The 13,760-nt window shown below is 42.4% G+C and overlaps 2 protein-coding genes across 7 annotated transcripts in view; one reads left to right on the forward strand and one right to left on the reverse strand.

Moving 5' to 3' along the window:
- Nucleotides 1–298: 298 nt before the first annotated feature.
- On the reverse strand, nt 299–2,794 carry LOC121537852 (transmembrane protease serine 12). Its single transcript, XM_041845458.1, has 5 exons — nt 2,687–2,794; nt 2,050–2,233; nt 1,388–1,665; nt 865–1,007; nt 299–684 (listed from the first exon to the last, which is right to left on the reverse strand). Exons 1-5 carry the CDS (start codon nt 2,766–2,768, stop codon nt 448–450), a joined length of 924 nt encoding a protein of 307 aa, XP_041701392.1. The 5' UTR covers nt 2,769–2,794; the 3' UTR covers nt 299–447.
- Nucleotides 2,795–3,424: 630 nt separating this feature from the next.
- The window catches only part of scn8aa (sodium channel, voltage gated, type VIII, alpha subunit a), a 136,332-nt gene continuing 125,996 nt past the window's right edge, over nt 3,425–13,760 (forward strand). For all 6 annotated transcript variants that reach the window (XM_041845459.2, XM_041845460.2, XM_041845463.2 and 3 more), the window contains exon 1: nt 3,425–3,543. The gene's annotated coding sequence lies outside the window, so the exon portion shown is untranslated. The remainder of the gene's footprint in view (nt 3,544–13,760) is intronic.

Genomic DNA, 13,760 nt, shown 5'->3' on the forward strand with positions numbered 1-13,760 from the left:
GCAAACCGCCACTGCTCAGTGGTTGAACCTGTGAGATCAAAAAGTTACCTATATAAGTAGGCTAGTAGGCCTAAGGAATATATTAATATATAATTCTCTCAAGGAATATAATTCCTTGAGAGAAGTATGCTACAACATTTAATTTCATGTTCCTTAAGGCCTAGCTAATGTTTTTATGGGTTACTTTGATAAAGTAAGACAGTGGAACCAATGCCTTATGGCATTTCACAGGTTTATCCTTCAAAAATAATTAAATTGTTGAAATGACCCATCAAATATAGCCTACAGAGCCTTTGAATAATATGACCCAAGTTTATTTAGGCTACTCCTGAGAAGTGACAGAAAACTATTGACAACGTAAAATCATCAACACACCAAAATGTAATGACCATCCATGGGAGAGTAGTTGATGTCAAACATTGGACCAGATTCAGCAGTTCACCTCATTCAGATAAGCATAGAAACTACACTGGACATGACTAAGATGAATCTGTTATCTAGCCGACAGACGGCTGACAATGATCTTGACTGAGTTGTCTTCAGCCAGGCTGAGTACTTGCTGGCCCTAGCATACACTCCGGGTCTTTTAGGCAATCCGCAGGCATCCCCAAAACTTGTCACGCCAACAATGTAGAATTTCTCCTGATCCTCACTGAAGCACTGGAGTGGGCCTCCACTGTCTCCCTTCATAATGTAGTGAACAACAGAGTGTGTTTATGGTAGCTATTATCATGGAGAACACAACTTTATTCTAATGGGCTATGTCCCAAATGGCACCCTATTTTCCATGAGCTCTGGTCAAAAGTAGTGCACTATAAAGGGAATAGGGTGCCATTTGGGACACAGCCACGATGGCCACCTCACCTGACATGTGTCAACCACCCCGGTCTCAGAGCCAGCACAGATCATACCATTCTTGATGTAACCGTTGTACCAGTCGATCCGGTTACAAATATTTTGCTCAATCAGCTCCACCTCAGCTTCTTGCAGTGTGTCCATTGGCTTTCCTAAAGCGAGACCAGACACACATGCTGTATTCATCTCCTGCTAAATTCAACATTCAGCACTGTTATACCCTTATAGCCTGGTCCCAGAAATGGTTGTGCAATCATGTCAACTCCTTGTCATGCATGACAAGAAGTGGCAAGGAGTGGCGTGATGGCACAAACAAACTGGTACCCAGGCTAAGGTTCTTAACCCCTAAACTGCTCTTCGTCCCGGGGAGCTGCACTGTGGCTTACCCTTTGGTCCTCTCAAGTGGATGTGTTTGTGTTATACGGGGGGTTGAGAGCAGAGCAGGAGGCCGATTTCCGATGTTACAGTTTGATTAATAACGGTTGTATTTTATCATATTGTATTGTCATTTCCTAATAGTTCCCAAACAAACCTTTGAAATAAGTGCTGCCCCAACCACTGATGAAACACTGGTTGAGGTTTAAGTTGAATTCCTCCATCTCGTCTTCCACTGTACAGACAGGCTGGACAAAGTCTGTGTACTCCAGTGGAGAGCTGAGACGCAGAAGAGCTATATCGTTGGAGTAGCTGGGGTGGTCAAACTTCTCATGAGCTCTGACCTCCACAACATAGCGGCGCTGGGAGTACCGCCCTGGTTCTGTTAGCACGTTCAGTCCTGACACCACGCGCAGACTGGACATCCTATGAGGTCTGGGTGCAGCAAAAGCGGTTGGGGGTGAACAACAGAAATTATTATTTTGAGCAGAAGAGTGTCAGCAGCTTTTTCCAGTGTTTAATGACTAGGAGGAAAAAGGCAATATTAAAGGATGAGAGAGTATGTATCTGTCACTGCAAAGTCATTTCTAAGTTAAATCGTTTTGTCTTATTAGGCCTTTAAGCAATTGAAGAAAATGTTTTATCAGTGACACTTTCAATGATGTATCTCAAGTGATTGTAGCCTACCTGTTCACCTGTCTGGTATGATCTTTTTGCCTGTATCATTAGGCATGGTGATGGCTGGGTAGCCTATGTAGAGTTAATATAGGCTATTCTTGTCATTTATTTATTGTTGGTTATATAAATTAGATGACTCACGGAACGACAGTGAAGCAGTGTGCAGCGGTGAGCACCCAGAGGCGGTTGAGGATGGTCCCGCCACAGAGGTGCCAGGACATCACCTGCACACTGACCTGCCAAGGCCATGCACCCAAAGGTGCATTGCGCCCTCCAACAACACGTGAACCTCCTGGAGCGTCCGCCAACGGCCGCTGTCCGCATGCTATCATCACCAACGCAGAATAATGGAAATGTAGAATGTAAATTGAAGTTTCAGTTGAAAGTTATGCTGGTCAAGCATGCACACTAATAATTAGATATGAAACGGATTATCGCAGTAGGCCGAGTATGGCAAAAGTAAACACCTTACTCTGATTAACTTAATCGGCGTAAGGTCAAAATCGAAGTAAGCATAAGCTTATTAAAAACACTGGTTTTCTGAGCAATCTTTCGAATTATTAGGACATGTGAACGGCTTAATATGCGTTCCAGCGGGTTATTTAATCGGCGCATGTGCCAGCACGGGTAGCGCAAGCCTCGCTCAGTAAACTAGATTCAATTTAGGCGTCATCGCTTATTGGCAACATTTAGCTCGCGCTCCACCTGCAAAGCGTAGGCCTATATACCTACTCGTTGCGCACAAGTCTTTTCATGATACATTTGGTCTAGGACTTACTTCCTTGTGCTGAAACTTCAGATAACAATACACTTATGGACAGGGCACATTGTAAAAAGATTCCAAATGCCTTAAAGTCCATCTTTATGTGAGGAAAATGTAGGTGGACTGGTGGATCTCCTCCAATCATTGATTGATTCATTCATTTATTGTTCCAAAGCAGAGGTGTCGGCTTTGTGACGTAATTTTTACTGTAGGGTATGTGTGAGGTCACTTGTCAGTAGCTAGGGACTGGGATAATGCTGATATCGGCTATCATAGGCTACAATATCATTTCAGATTTTGCATATCATTATTTGCAACGAATTTTAGGCCCAATTTCCTCAGTGTCTTATGTCATCATTGTAGCCCACATCAATAGCCTAATGATCACTTACACACAGTAAATAAAACATTATTGTATGCAAACAACTCATTAGGCTATATTGGCCATGATGTAGGTCTACAGTAGCCTAAACAGCATATCATCCATCACAAATCTTACAAGACTGGAAAAAGTGGTCCACCATGGGCAGCTGATATGGCTCGTTCAATTGCTGTGCCTGTGCTGAACGCCCTACAGGCTAGAATTTTTTAACTATTTCAGCTCTTGTCGAGGTATTTGACCTCTTTATTTTGTTAACATGTAGGCCTATCTTTGACGCACAAATGAATTGTAGTGGTGGTCACTGATTTCTTCAGTAAAATGCATTTGCCGACACTCCCTTACATTTCTGTTGAGAGTCATCAATAATGCAGCCAGGGCACTAAGAGGGAAGGTAGCAGCAACAATATGACGACAACCGCAGTTTCTCCCGAATCTTTTCGACATCTGCAGTCCAGCAACGCCTTTCTGGGTTCCTTGTAATGCTTAGAAAGTAGGTAAATTCTTAGCTTTTTCTAAAATGGTTGCATGTTTTGAGGAATCGGTTGTTTGTATAGTCTTCAATAACCTGATAAAAATGTCGCAGAGCCGCTCTCTGCCCAGCATCTTTTTTGGCTTGAATTGGCTGCCTGCCTTACCCTCAACCTGATTCCCGTTATATTTAAGCTTAATCGACATTTTGCTAATATCCTTCACTGAGCTAGCCATAATATTGTTTAGACAAATAGGACAAATTATAAGGAGAAGACGATGGCCCCAATTTTGACAGCTTCAAAAATTCAACGATTTAATTATTTTAAAAGTATGATTATCAAACGAAAATGAATGATTTTGTGCTGAAATGGTATTTCATTTCGTGATAGTTATGACACGCTGCAAATATTGGCCTAAGGGATGAGTGCCAGTTGCCTAATGTGATCATTCTCTCCCCCACCATCCCCAAAAAATGCTCATCCATCTATTCTAGCCTATTCTAACATGTAGGGGGTGTGTTTTTTGGTGCCAGAGCCTTTGAAACGGTGCTGCTATCCTTCACGACACTTTTTCATCCACCTTTCATCTCAAAATTGATCATCAAAGCAAGAATCTTATAACCATTGTAATTTCGTTGCATACACATACCCTGGTATCGATCTGGTGGTCGACAAGGCTTTACGGGTGTGGTAGCCTACATATCTCCTTCCTTCAATTGGAGCCAATTTTAGGACTGGGCAGCGCGTAAAACGCTCAGAATATCCTACAAACATTGAATTATTGGAGACAAGGATGGAGAACTATATATTTTTTCTGAGTCTACTATGTTGATGGCGACAAGGTAGGATAATGTGTTCGAGATGGGATATTTTGCCGAGTGGAAAAACCTAACCGCCTAAAAGCTTAACATAGAAACCACCCATTGCAGCATTTCGCTGTGTTTCCTAGGCTGTGATGGGCCGCACTCGTGGGTAGGCTGCTGCTAAACGTGTGCATTACAATATCTGTGCACGATGGTTAATTTGTCTTATTATGTAAGTCTACAAACCGACTTTGTGATACGATTGGCAACGGTAGAATGATCGATATAAAAACAGACACGTTTGTTATACATCAAAACAAATACACCATTCAGCAATACTCGATTGACAGTGTTTAGCCTATTGCTCCTCCTGTGAAAATCAGATTAGATAACAACGATACACTAAATTAGTGTGCATGTCTTTGGCAGGTAGATTGCTGTCATTGAGTTTATAGTAAACAATAGTTGCCTGAAATTGATAGGGCCCTCGACTGCCAGGAATATGGCAGGTTCTGGTGCAACAACACACTGAGTTACAGAATATAGATTGCCATTTGCCATCATACCATGTTGCCGAATGTGTATCCTAGGCTATGTTTGGAAAATGTTTGTCATTATGTGAAGTAAGGTCATTAAGTAGCCTAAGGACATTAAGGCCACCGGTTTACCTGTGAGACGCGGTCGTTAACAGTAAGAGCAGCATGGCGCTTTCTGAATGCTGTGTCTGAGATGGTTACATAAAACTAGGCGGGTGCACCGCCACCCGATCAAACAAAATGAATGAAAAATGGTTCATTTCGTATTATGTCCCACTGGGTCCAAGCAATAATAGAATATGCGGGATGTTTGCTATCACGTTATGCTGATGCATATGCTAGCCTAATCTTACATCAGCCAGTGTGGTAACATTTACTTAGGTAAATAAACGCTGTAGCCTAAACAACCATCATGTGCATTTTGATCTTGTTTGTGTTTGTTTAATCAACAGAACATATACCATTATCGGATTATCCGACACCTGCAGCCCCATATCCCTGTTAGTATTAATGTAACCTATGACTATAGGCTCATGGCCTGCATCCTAAATCAATTTCTGCCCAAAATATCTTGTCCTGTTATCTTTAACGCCCGAATGCAATACTTTTCGGAGTAAAAGCAATCAAAGAAAAATAGTGTGCATGTTGATATCGCATTCAAAAGGCAATTTTTATTTATTTATTTTTTTTACCGGATATTTGAGGAACTACTCTTGCTTACCTCTCTCGCTTGTCTGTCTGGTGCTGAAATGGACAGCGCCCGTGAGCAGCGCGAGACGAGGGAGAGATAAAGGATTGGAATGCAGTTTTCCCTTCTTTCTCTTCTAATCTCTGATTTTTAGGCTGCAATATTGTTGCGATTCTAGCCTGTTAGAAGTGTTTCGAGCTGCCTGTAAGGTTGATTACGCTGTCAATCCCTGTATTTAGCTATATTGTGTGAATGTATAACAACACAGTTATACAACAAGCTCTACAGTGGACAAGCATTCAGTGTGAGGACACGCCTTGAATTTAATATTTAATTTGAAATCGTGAGATTTATACAACGTTATTCATTGCAATATGTTAGCGCTATGTTTCGATATTTGCAGGTTTATACATGATAAATGGTAGGCCTCATCCTCCTCTGGCCTTATGGTTTCAGAGGTTAGATGCAACCCTCTACAGAATGTGTAGGCTGTATAATGTAATCCCGTGTAGCTCAGTTGATAGAGCATGGCGCTTGCAACGCCAGGGTTGTGGGTTCGATTCCCACGGGGGGCCAGTATGAAAATGTATGCACTCACTAACTGTAAGTCGCTCTGGATAAGAGCGTCTGCTAAATGACTAAAATGTAATAATGTATAATTTGTAGAATGTGTGAATTGTCCTGATATGAGTATATCAGACCTGTACTCTGGACAGCTTGATATTGCTATGGGCAGCAGCAGAAGTACCCTCCCTGGAGACATGAGCTTTAGAGTCACAGAAACGTTGAGAATATTGACTTCAAATATTGATGAGGGCTGGTTTGTGTGTGTGCATGTGCAGAGAGAGAGAGAAAGAAATTGCACTCTGACTGAAGTCATATCATAGGGATACATTTTATGTTGTTGAACAGTGATTTTGGTCGTATTTAGAAATTGTCTTTTGACAGACGCCTCGACATGATTATGTACTAGTGTGTCATGTGCAGTACCCGATTATGTGAGGGTGATATGGGAAATGGATCTACCAGCAACTGAATTTGTGCTGTAATATTCAAATCAAATCAAATCAAATCAAATTTTATTGGTCACATGCGCCGAATACAACAGGTGCAGACATTACAGTGAAATGCTTACTTACAGCCCTTAACCAACAGTGCATTTATTTTAAACAAAAAAGTAAGAATAAAACAACAACAAAAAAAAGTGTTGAGAAAAAAGAGCAGAAGTAAAATAAAGTGACAGTAGGGAGGCTATATATACAGTAAAATAAAGTGACAGTAGGGAGGCTATATATACAGGGGGTACCGTTGCAGAGTCAATGTGCGGGGGCACCGGCTAGTTGAGGTAGTTGAGGTAATATGTACATGTGGGTAGAGTTAAAGTGACTATGCATAAATACTTAACAGAGTAGCAGCAGCGTAAAAAGGATGGGGTGGGGGGGCAGTGCAAATAGTCCGGGTAGCCATGATTAGCTGTTCAGGAGTCTTATGGCTTGGGGTAGAAGCTGTTGAGAAGTCTTTTGGACCTAGACTTGGCACTCCGGTACCGCTTGCCGTGCGGTAGCAGAGAGAACAGTCTATGACTAGGGTGGCTGGAGTCTTTGACAATTTTGAGGGCCTTCCTCTGACACCGCCTGGTATAGAGGTCCTGGATGGCAGGGAGCTTTGCCCCAGTGATGTACTGGGCCGTACGCACTACCCTCTGTAGTGCCTTGCGGTCAGAGGCCAAGCAGTTGCCATACCAGGCGGTGATGCAACCAGTCAGGATGCTCTCGATGGTGCAGCTGTAGAATTTTTTGAGGATCTGAGGACCCATGCCAAATCTTTTTAGTCTCCTGAGGGGGAATAGGCTTTGTCGTGCCCTCTTCACGACTGTCTTGGTGTGTTTGGACCATGATAGTTCGTTGGTGATGTGGACACCAAGGAACTTGAAGCTCTCAACCTGTTCCACTACAGCCCCGTCGATGAGAATGGGGGCGTGCTCAGTCCTCTTTTTTTTTCCTGTAGTCCACAATCATCTCCTTTGTCTTGGTCACGTTGAGGGAGAGGTTGTTGTCCTGGCACCACACGGCCAGATCTCTGACCTCCTCCCTATAGGCTGTCTCATCGTTGTCGGTGATCAGGCCTACCACTGTTGTGTCGTCGGCAAACTTAATGATGGTGTTGGAGTCGTGCCTGGCCATGCAGTCATGGGTGAACAGAGAGTACAGGAGGGGACTGAGCACGCACCCCTGAGGGGCCCCCGTGTTGAGGATCAGTGTGGCAGATGTGTTGTTACCTACCCTTACCACCTGGGGGCGGCCCGTCAGGAAGTCCAGGATCCAGTTGCAGAGGGAGGTGTTTAGTCCCAGGATCCTTAGCTTAGTGATGAGCTTAGAGGGCACTATGGTGTTGAATGCTGAGCTGTAGTCAATGAATAGCATTCTCACGTAGGTGTTCCTCTTGTCCAGGTGGGAAAGGGCAGTGTGGAGTGCGATAGAGATTGAATCATCTGTGGATCTGTTGGGGCGGTATGCAAATTGGAGTGGGTCTAGGGTTTCTGGGATTATGCTGTTGATGTGAGCCATGACCAGTCTTTCAAAGCACTTCATGGCTACAGACGTCAGTGCTACGGGTCGGTAGTCATTTAGGCAGGTTATCTTAGAGTTCTTGGGCACGGGGACTATGGTGGTCTGCTTGAAACATGTTGGTATTACAGACTCAGTCAGGGACATGTTGAAAATGTCAGTGAAGACACTTGCCAGTTGGTCAGCACATGCTCGGAGTACACGTCCTGGTAATCCGTCTGGCCCTGCGGCCTTGTGAATGTTGACCTGCTTAAAAGTCTTACTCACATCGGCTACGGAGAGCGTGATCACATAGTCGTCCGGAACAGCTGGTGCTCTCATGCATGCTTCAGTGTTGCTTGCCTCGAAGCGAGCATAGAAGTGGTTTAGCTCGTCTGGTAGGCTTGTGTCACTGGGCAGCTCGCGGCTGTGCTTCCCTTTGTAGTCTGTAATAGTTTTCATGAAAATGTATATTGATATTTTCTCAATGAAATTGAAAGCAAAGTTACAGTTATACTGTATTGGGAACCACCAATACTTAATGTAAAACAATGCCAATGTAATGGGGAATGTAAATTAAAGTTCCTGTAGTGTATTAGCTACTGGGATTAGACTGTGTAGTGTATTAGTGGGATTAGACTGTGTAGTTTTTTTGTGGGATTAGACTGTAGTGTATTAGTGGGATTAGACTGTGTAGTGTATTAGTGGGATTAGACTGTAGTGTATTAGTGGGATTAGACTGTGTAGTGTATTAGTGGGATTAGACTCTAGTGTATTAGTGGGATTAGACTGTAGTGTATTAGTGGGATTAGACTGTGTAGTGTATTAGTGGGATTAGACTCTAGTGTATTAGTGGGATTAGACTGTAATGTATTAGTAGGATTAGACGGTAGTGTATTAGTGGGATTAGACTCTAGTGTATTAGTGGGATTAGACTGTAGTGTATTAGTGGGATTAGACTGTGTAGTGTATTAGTGGGATTAGACTCTAGTGTATTAGTGGGATTAGACTGTAGTGTATTAGTGGGATTAGACTGTGTAGTGTATTAGTGGGATTAGACTGTGTAGTGTATTAGTGGGATTAGACTGTAGTTTATTAGTTTGATTAGACTGTGTACTGTATTAGTGGGATTAGACTGTGTAGTTTATTAGTGGGATGAGACTCTAGTGTATTAGTGGGATTAGACTGTAGTGTATTAGTGGGATTAGTCTGTGTAGTGTATTAGTGGGATTAGACTCTAGTGTATTAGTGGGATTAGACTGTAGTGTATTAGTGGGATTAGACTGTAGTGTATTAGTAAGATTAGACTGTGTAGTTTATTAGTGGGATGAGACTCTAGTGTATTAGTGGGATTAGACTGTGTAGTTTATTAGTGGGATTGTTTTGTTGTTGTAATTTTACCTTTATTTAACTAGGCAAGTCAGTTAAGAACAAATTCTTATTTACAATGACGGCCTACACCGTCATTAGATTGTGTAGTGTATTAGTGAGATTAGACTATGTAGTGTATTAGTGGGATTTGTGTCGTTTTTTTTTGTGGGATTAGACTGTGTAGTTTATTAGTGTGATTAGATGGTGTAGTGTATTAGTAGGATTAGACGGTAGTGTATTAGAGGGATTAGACTGTGTAGTGTATTAGTGTGATTAGATGGTGTAGTGTATTAGTAGGATTAGACGGTAGTGTATTAGAGGGATTAGACTGTGTAGTGTATTAGTGTGATTAGATGGTGTAGTGTATTAGTAGGATTAGACGGTAGTGTATTAGAGGGATTAGACTGTGTAGTGTATTAGTGGGATTAGATGGTGTAGTGTATTAGTAGGATTAGACGGTAGTGTATTAGAGGGATTAGACTGTGTAGTGTATTAGTGGGATTGGACTGTGTCTGTCACGCCCTGGCTCTGGGGACTATTAAATGTTGAGCCAGGGTGTGGATTTTCTATGTTATAGTTTTCTATGTTTTTTTACTAGATCGTTTAGATCTATGTTGGCCAGGGTGGTTCCCAATCAGAGGCAGCTGTAGCTCGTTGTCTCTGATTGGGGACCATACTTAGGCAGCCTGTTTTCACTAGTCATTTGTGGGATCTTGTTCCGTAGGGTTTTGTGTATAACCTAGGACTTCACGTATCGTTTGGTTTATTGTTTTGGTTCATGTGTGTGTACACAAATAAAGTATGTACGCTTAACACGCTGCGCCTTGGTTCCACGAGTCTTCCGTAAACGTCCGTGACAGTGTCGTTTATTAGTGGGATGAGACTCTAGTGTATTAGTGGGATTAGACTGTAGTTTATTAGTTTGATTAGACTGTGTAGTGTATTAGTGGGATTAGACTGTGTAGTTTATTAGTGGGATGAGACTCTAGTGTATTAGTGGGATTAAACTGTGTAGTTTATTAGTGGGATTAGATTGTGTAGTGTATTAGTGGGATTAGACTGTGTTGTGTATTAGTGGGATTAGACGATAGTGTATTAGTGGGATTAGACTGTGTTGTGTATTAGTGGGATTAGACGGTAGTGTATTAGTGGGATTAGACTGTAGTGTATTAGTGGGATTAGACTGTAGTTTATTAGTGGGATTAGACTGTGTAGTGTATTAGTGTGTTGTCAGAGTGAAGTGTTGCTCTTCTGACTCCATTTCATTGATTAGGCTCTTGGTGTGGAGGCCTCTGTGGATCTCTCTCTCTCTCTGTGTGTGTGTGTGTGTGTGTGTGTGTGTGTGTGTGTGTGTGTGTGTGTGTGTGTCTGAATGCTCTCAGTGTGCTCTCAGGCCAGGGAGGGTCATTCATCCCCCTGACATCTGTTTTAGTGTCTTCAGAGCCCTATAAGCGCTGGACTACTTTTGACCAGAGCCCCATAAAGGGAATAGAGTGCCATTTGAGACACATTGATAACCATGTCGTCCTATGATCACGTATCATCCCATATAGCATCCTTAGCTCTGTGAAGTTAGTGTCTACTCTACATAGTCAAAGTAAGTGTAGCAGCCTGGCACCATGTGTGATAGTAAACATCACCCTATGAATGCACTTATAATTAACATTTATAACAACATAACATAACATTTTGTATAGATATTTTATTTAACCTTTATTTAACCAGGAAAATACCCTTGAGGTTAAAAACCTAGTTTACGAGGGGGACCCTATGCATGGTAGGCCAAGCATCGTGCTGCTCTAGGTAAGATGTGTTGTACTATAGTGTGTCAGTGTATCCTCTGACTCAGCAGGAAATGCAGGTCAGTGGAAGGTGTTTCCTTACAGTTCCACATCCCATAGTCTGTTGTGGTCTGTTGCCAGATAGGTCTCTTTTTTCCTCTGTTGGCACAGATTCATGACATGACACATTTCTATACTACTACTTTACTACTGTACTATTACCATAATACTATTGTATTTTATACATTGGGCCAAGCATGGTTAGCATGGAGTGTGACAGTGAAAAACTTGCCATGATAGAATTAGATGGCAAGCATTCTAATTCTATGCTTGCCATACCTAAACAATTTTAGTGTTTTATACTGCACTCTTAGAAGAAAAGGTGCTATCAAGAACCTAAAAGGGTTCTTCGGCTGTCCCCATAGGAGAACCCTTTGAATAACCTTTTTTGTTCCAGGCAGAATCCTTTCCACAGAGGGTTCTATATATTTTTTTACATTTTAGTCATTTAGCAGACACTCTTATCCAGAGCGACTTACAGTTAGTGAGTGCATACATTTCTCATACTGGCCCCCCGTGGGAATCGAACCCACAACCCTGCGTTGCAAGTGCCATGCTCTACCAACTGAGCTACAGGAGGCCTACATGGAACCCAAAAGGGTTCTACCTGGAACCACAAGGGTTCTACCCGGAACCAAAAAGGTTCTACCTGGAACTATGAAGGCCTCTTTCTAAAGATCTAACTTAACTGTATATACAAATATTTAAAAAAATCTATGAATAGTGTATGAATAGTGTGTAAATAGTATTTTTGCTGTCTCTTAGTGTCTTTCCAATATATATATGTATATATATATATATACAGTACCAGTCAAAAGTTTGGACACACCTACTCATTCCAGGGTTTTTCTTTATTTTTTACTATTTTCTACATTATAGAATAATAGTGAAGACATCAAAACTATGAAATAACACATATGGAATCATATAGTAACCAAAAAAGTGATAAACAAATCAAAATATATTTTATATTTGAGATTCTTCAAATAGCCATCCTTTGCCTTAATGACAGCTTTGCACACTCTTGACATTCTCTCAACCAACTTCACCTAGAATGCTTTTCCAACAGTCTTGAAGGAGTTCCCACATATGCTGAGCACTTGTTGACTGCTTTTCCTTCACTCTGGAATGTTGTCCCACTCCTCTTCAATGGCTGTGCGAAATTGCTGGATATTGGCTGGAACTGGAACACGCTGTCGTACACGTCGATCCAGAGCATCCCAATCATGCTCAATGGGTGACATGTTTGTTGAATATGCAGGCCATAGAATAACTGGGACATTTTCAGCTTCCAGGAATTGTGTACATATCCTTGCAACATGGAGCCATGCATTATCATGTTGAAACATGAGGTTATGGCAGCGGATGAATGGCACGACAATGGGCCTCAGGATCTCGTCATGGTGTCTCTGTGCATTCAAATTGCCATCGATAAAATGCAATTGTGTTAGTTGTCCATAGTTTATGCATGCCCATACCATAACCCCACTGCCACCATGGGGCACTTAGTTCACAACGTTGACATCAGCAAACCGCTCGCCCACACGACACCATGCACGCTGTCTGCCATCTGCCCGGTACAGTTGAAACCGGGATTCATCCGTGAAGAGCACCCTTCTCCAGTGTGCCAGTGACCATCGAAGGTGAGCATTTGCCCACTGAAGCCAGTGACAAAGCTGAACTGCAGTCAGGTCAAGACCCTGGTGAGGACAACGAGCACGCAGATGAGCTTCCCTGAAACGGTTTCTGACAGTTTGTGCAGAAATTCTTCGGTTGTGCAAACCCACAGTTTCATCAGCTGTCCGGGTGGCTGGCCTCAGACGATCCCACAGGTAAAGAAGCTGGATGTGGAGGTCCCTGGGCTGGCGTGGTTACACGTGGTATGCGGTTGTGAGGCCGGTTGGGCATTCTGCCGAATTCTTGAAAACATTTACATTTATGTAATTTATCATACGCTCTTATCCTGAGCGATTTACAGTAGTGAGTGCATACATTTTCATATTTTTCCATACTGGTCCCCCGTGGGAATCGAACCCACAACCCTGGCATTGCATGTGGCATGCTCTACAAACTGAGCCATACGGAACTAAAACGATGTTAGAGGCGGTTTATGGTAGAGCAATTAACATTAAATTCTCTGGCAACAGCTCTGGATGACATTCCTGCAGTCAGCATGCCAATTGCGCTCTCCCTCAAAACTTGAGACATCTGTGGCATTGTGTTGTGTGACGAACTGCCTTTTATTGTCGCCAGCACAAGGTGCACCTGTGTAATGATCATACTGTTTAATGAGCTTCTTGATATGCCACACCTGTCAGGTGGATGGATTATCTTGGCAAAGGAGAAATGCTCACTAACAGGGATGTAAACAAATTTGTGCATAACATTTGAGAGAAATACGCTTTTTGTGTGTATGGAACATTTCTGGGATCTTTTATTTCAGCTCATCAAC

The sequence above is a fragment of the Coregonus clupeaformis genome, chromosome 24 (assembly GCF_020615455.1).
Source record: "Coregonus clupeaformis isolate EN_2021a chromosome 24, ASM2061545v1, whole genome shotgun sequence".
NCBI lineage: Eukaryota > Metazoa > Chordata > Actinopteri > Salmoniformes > Salmonidae > Coregonus > Coregonus clupeaformis.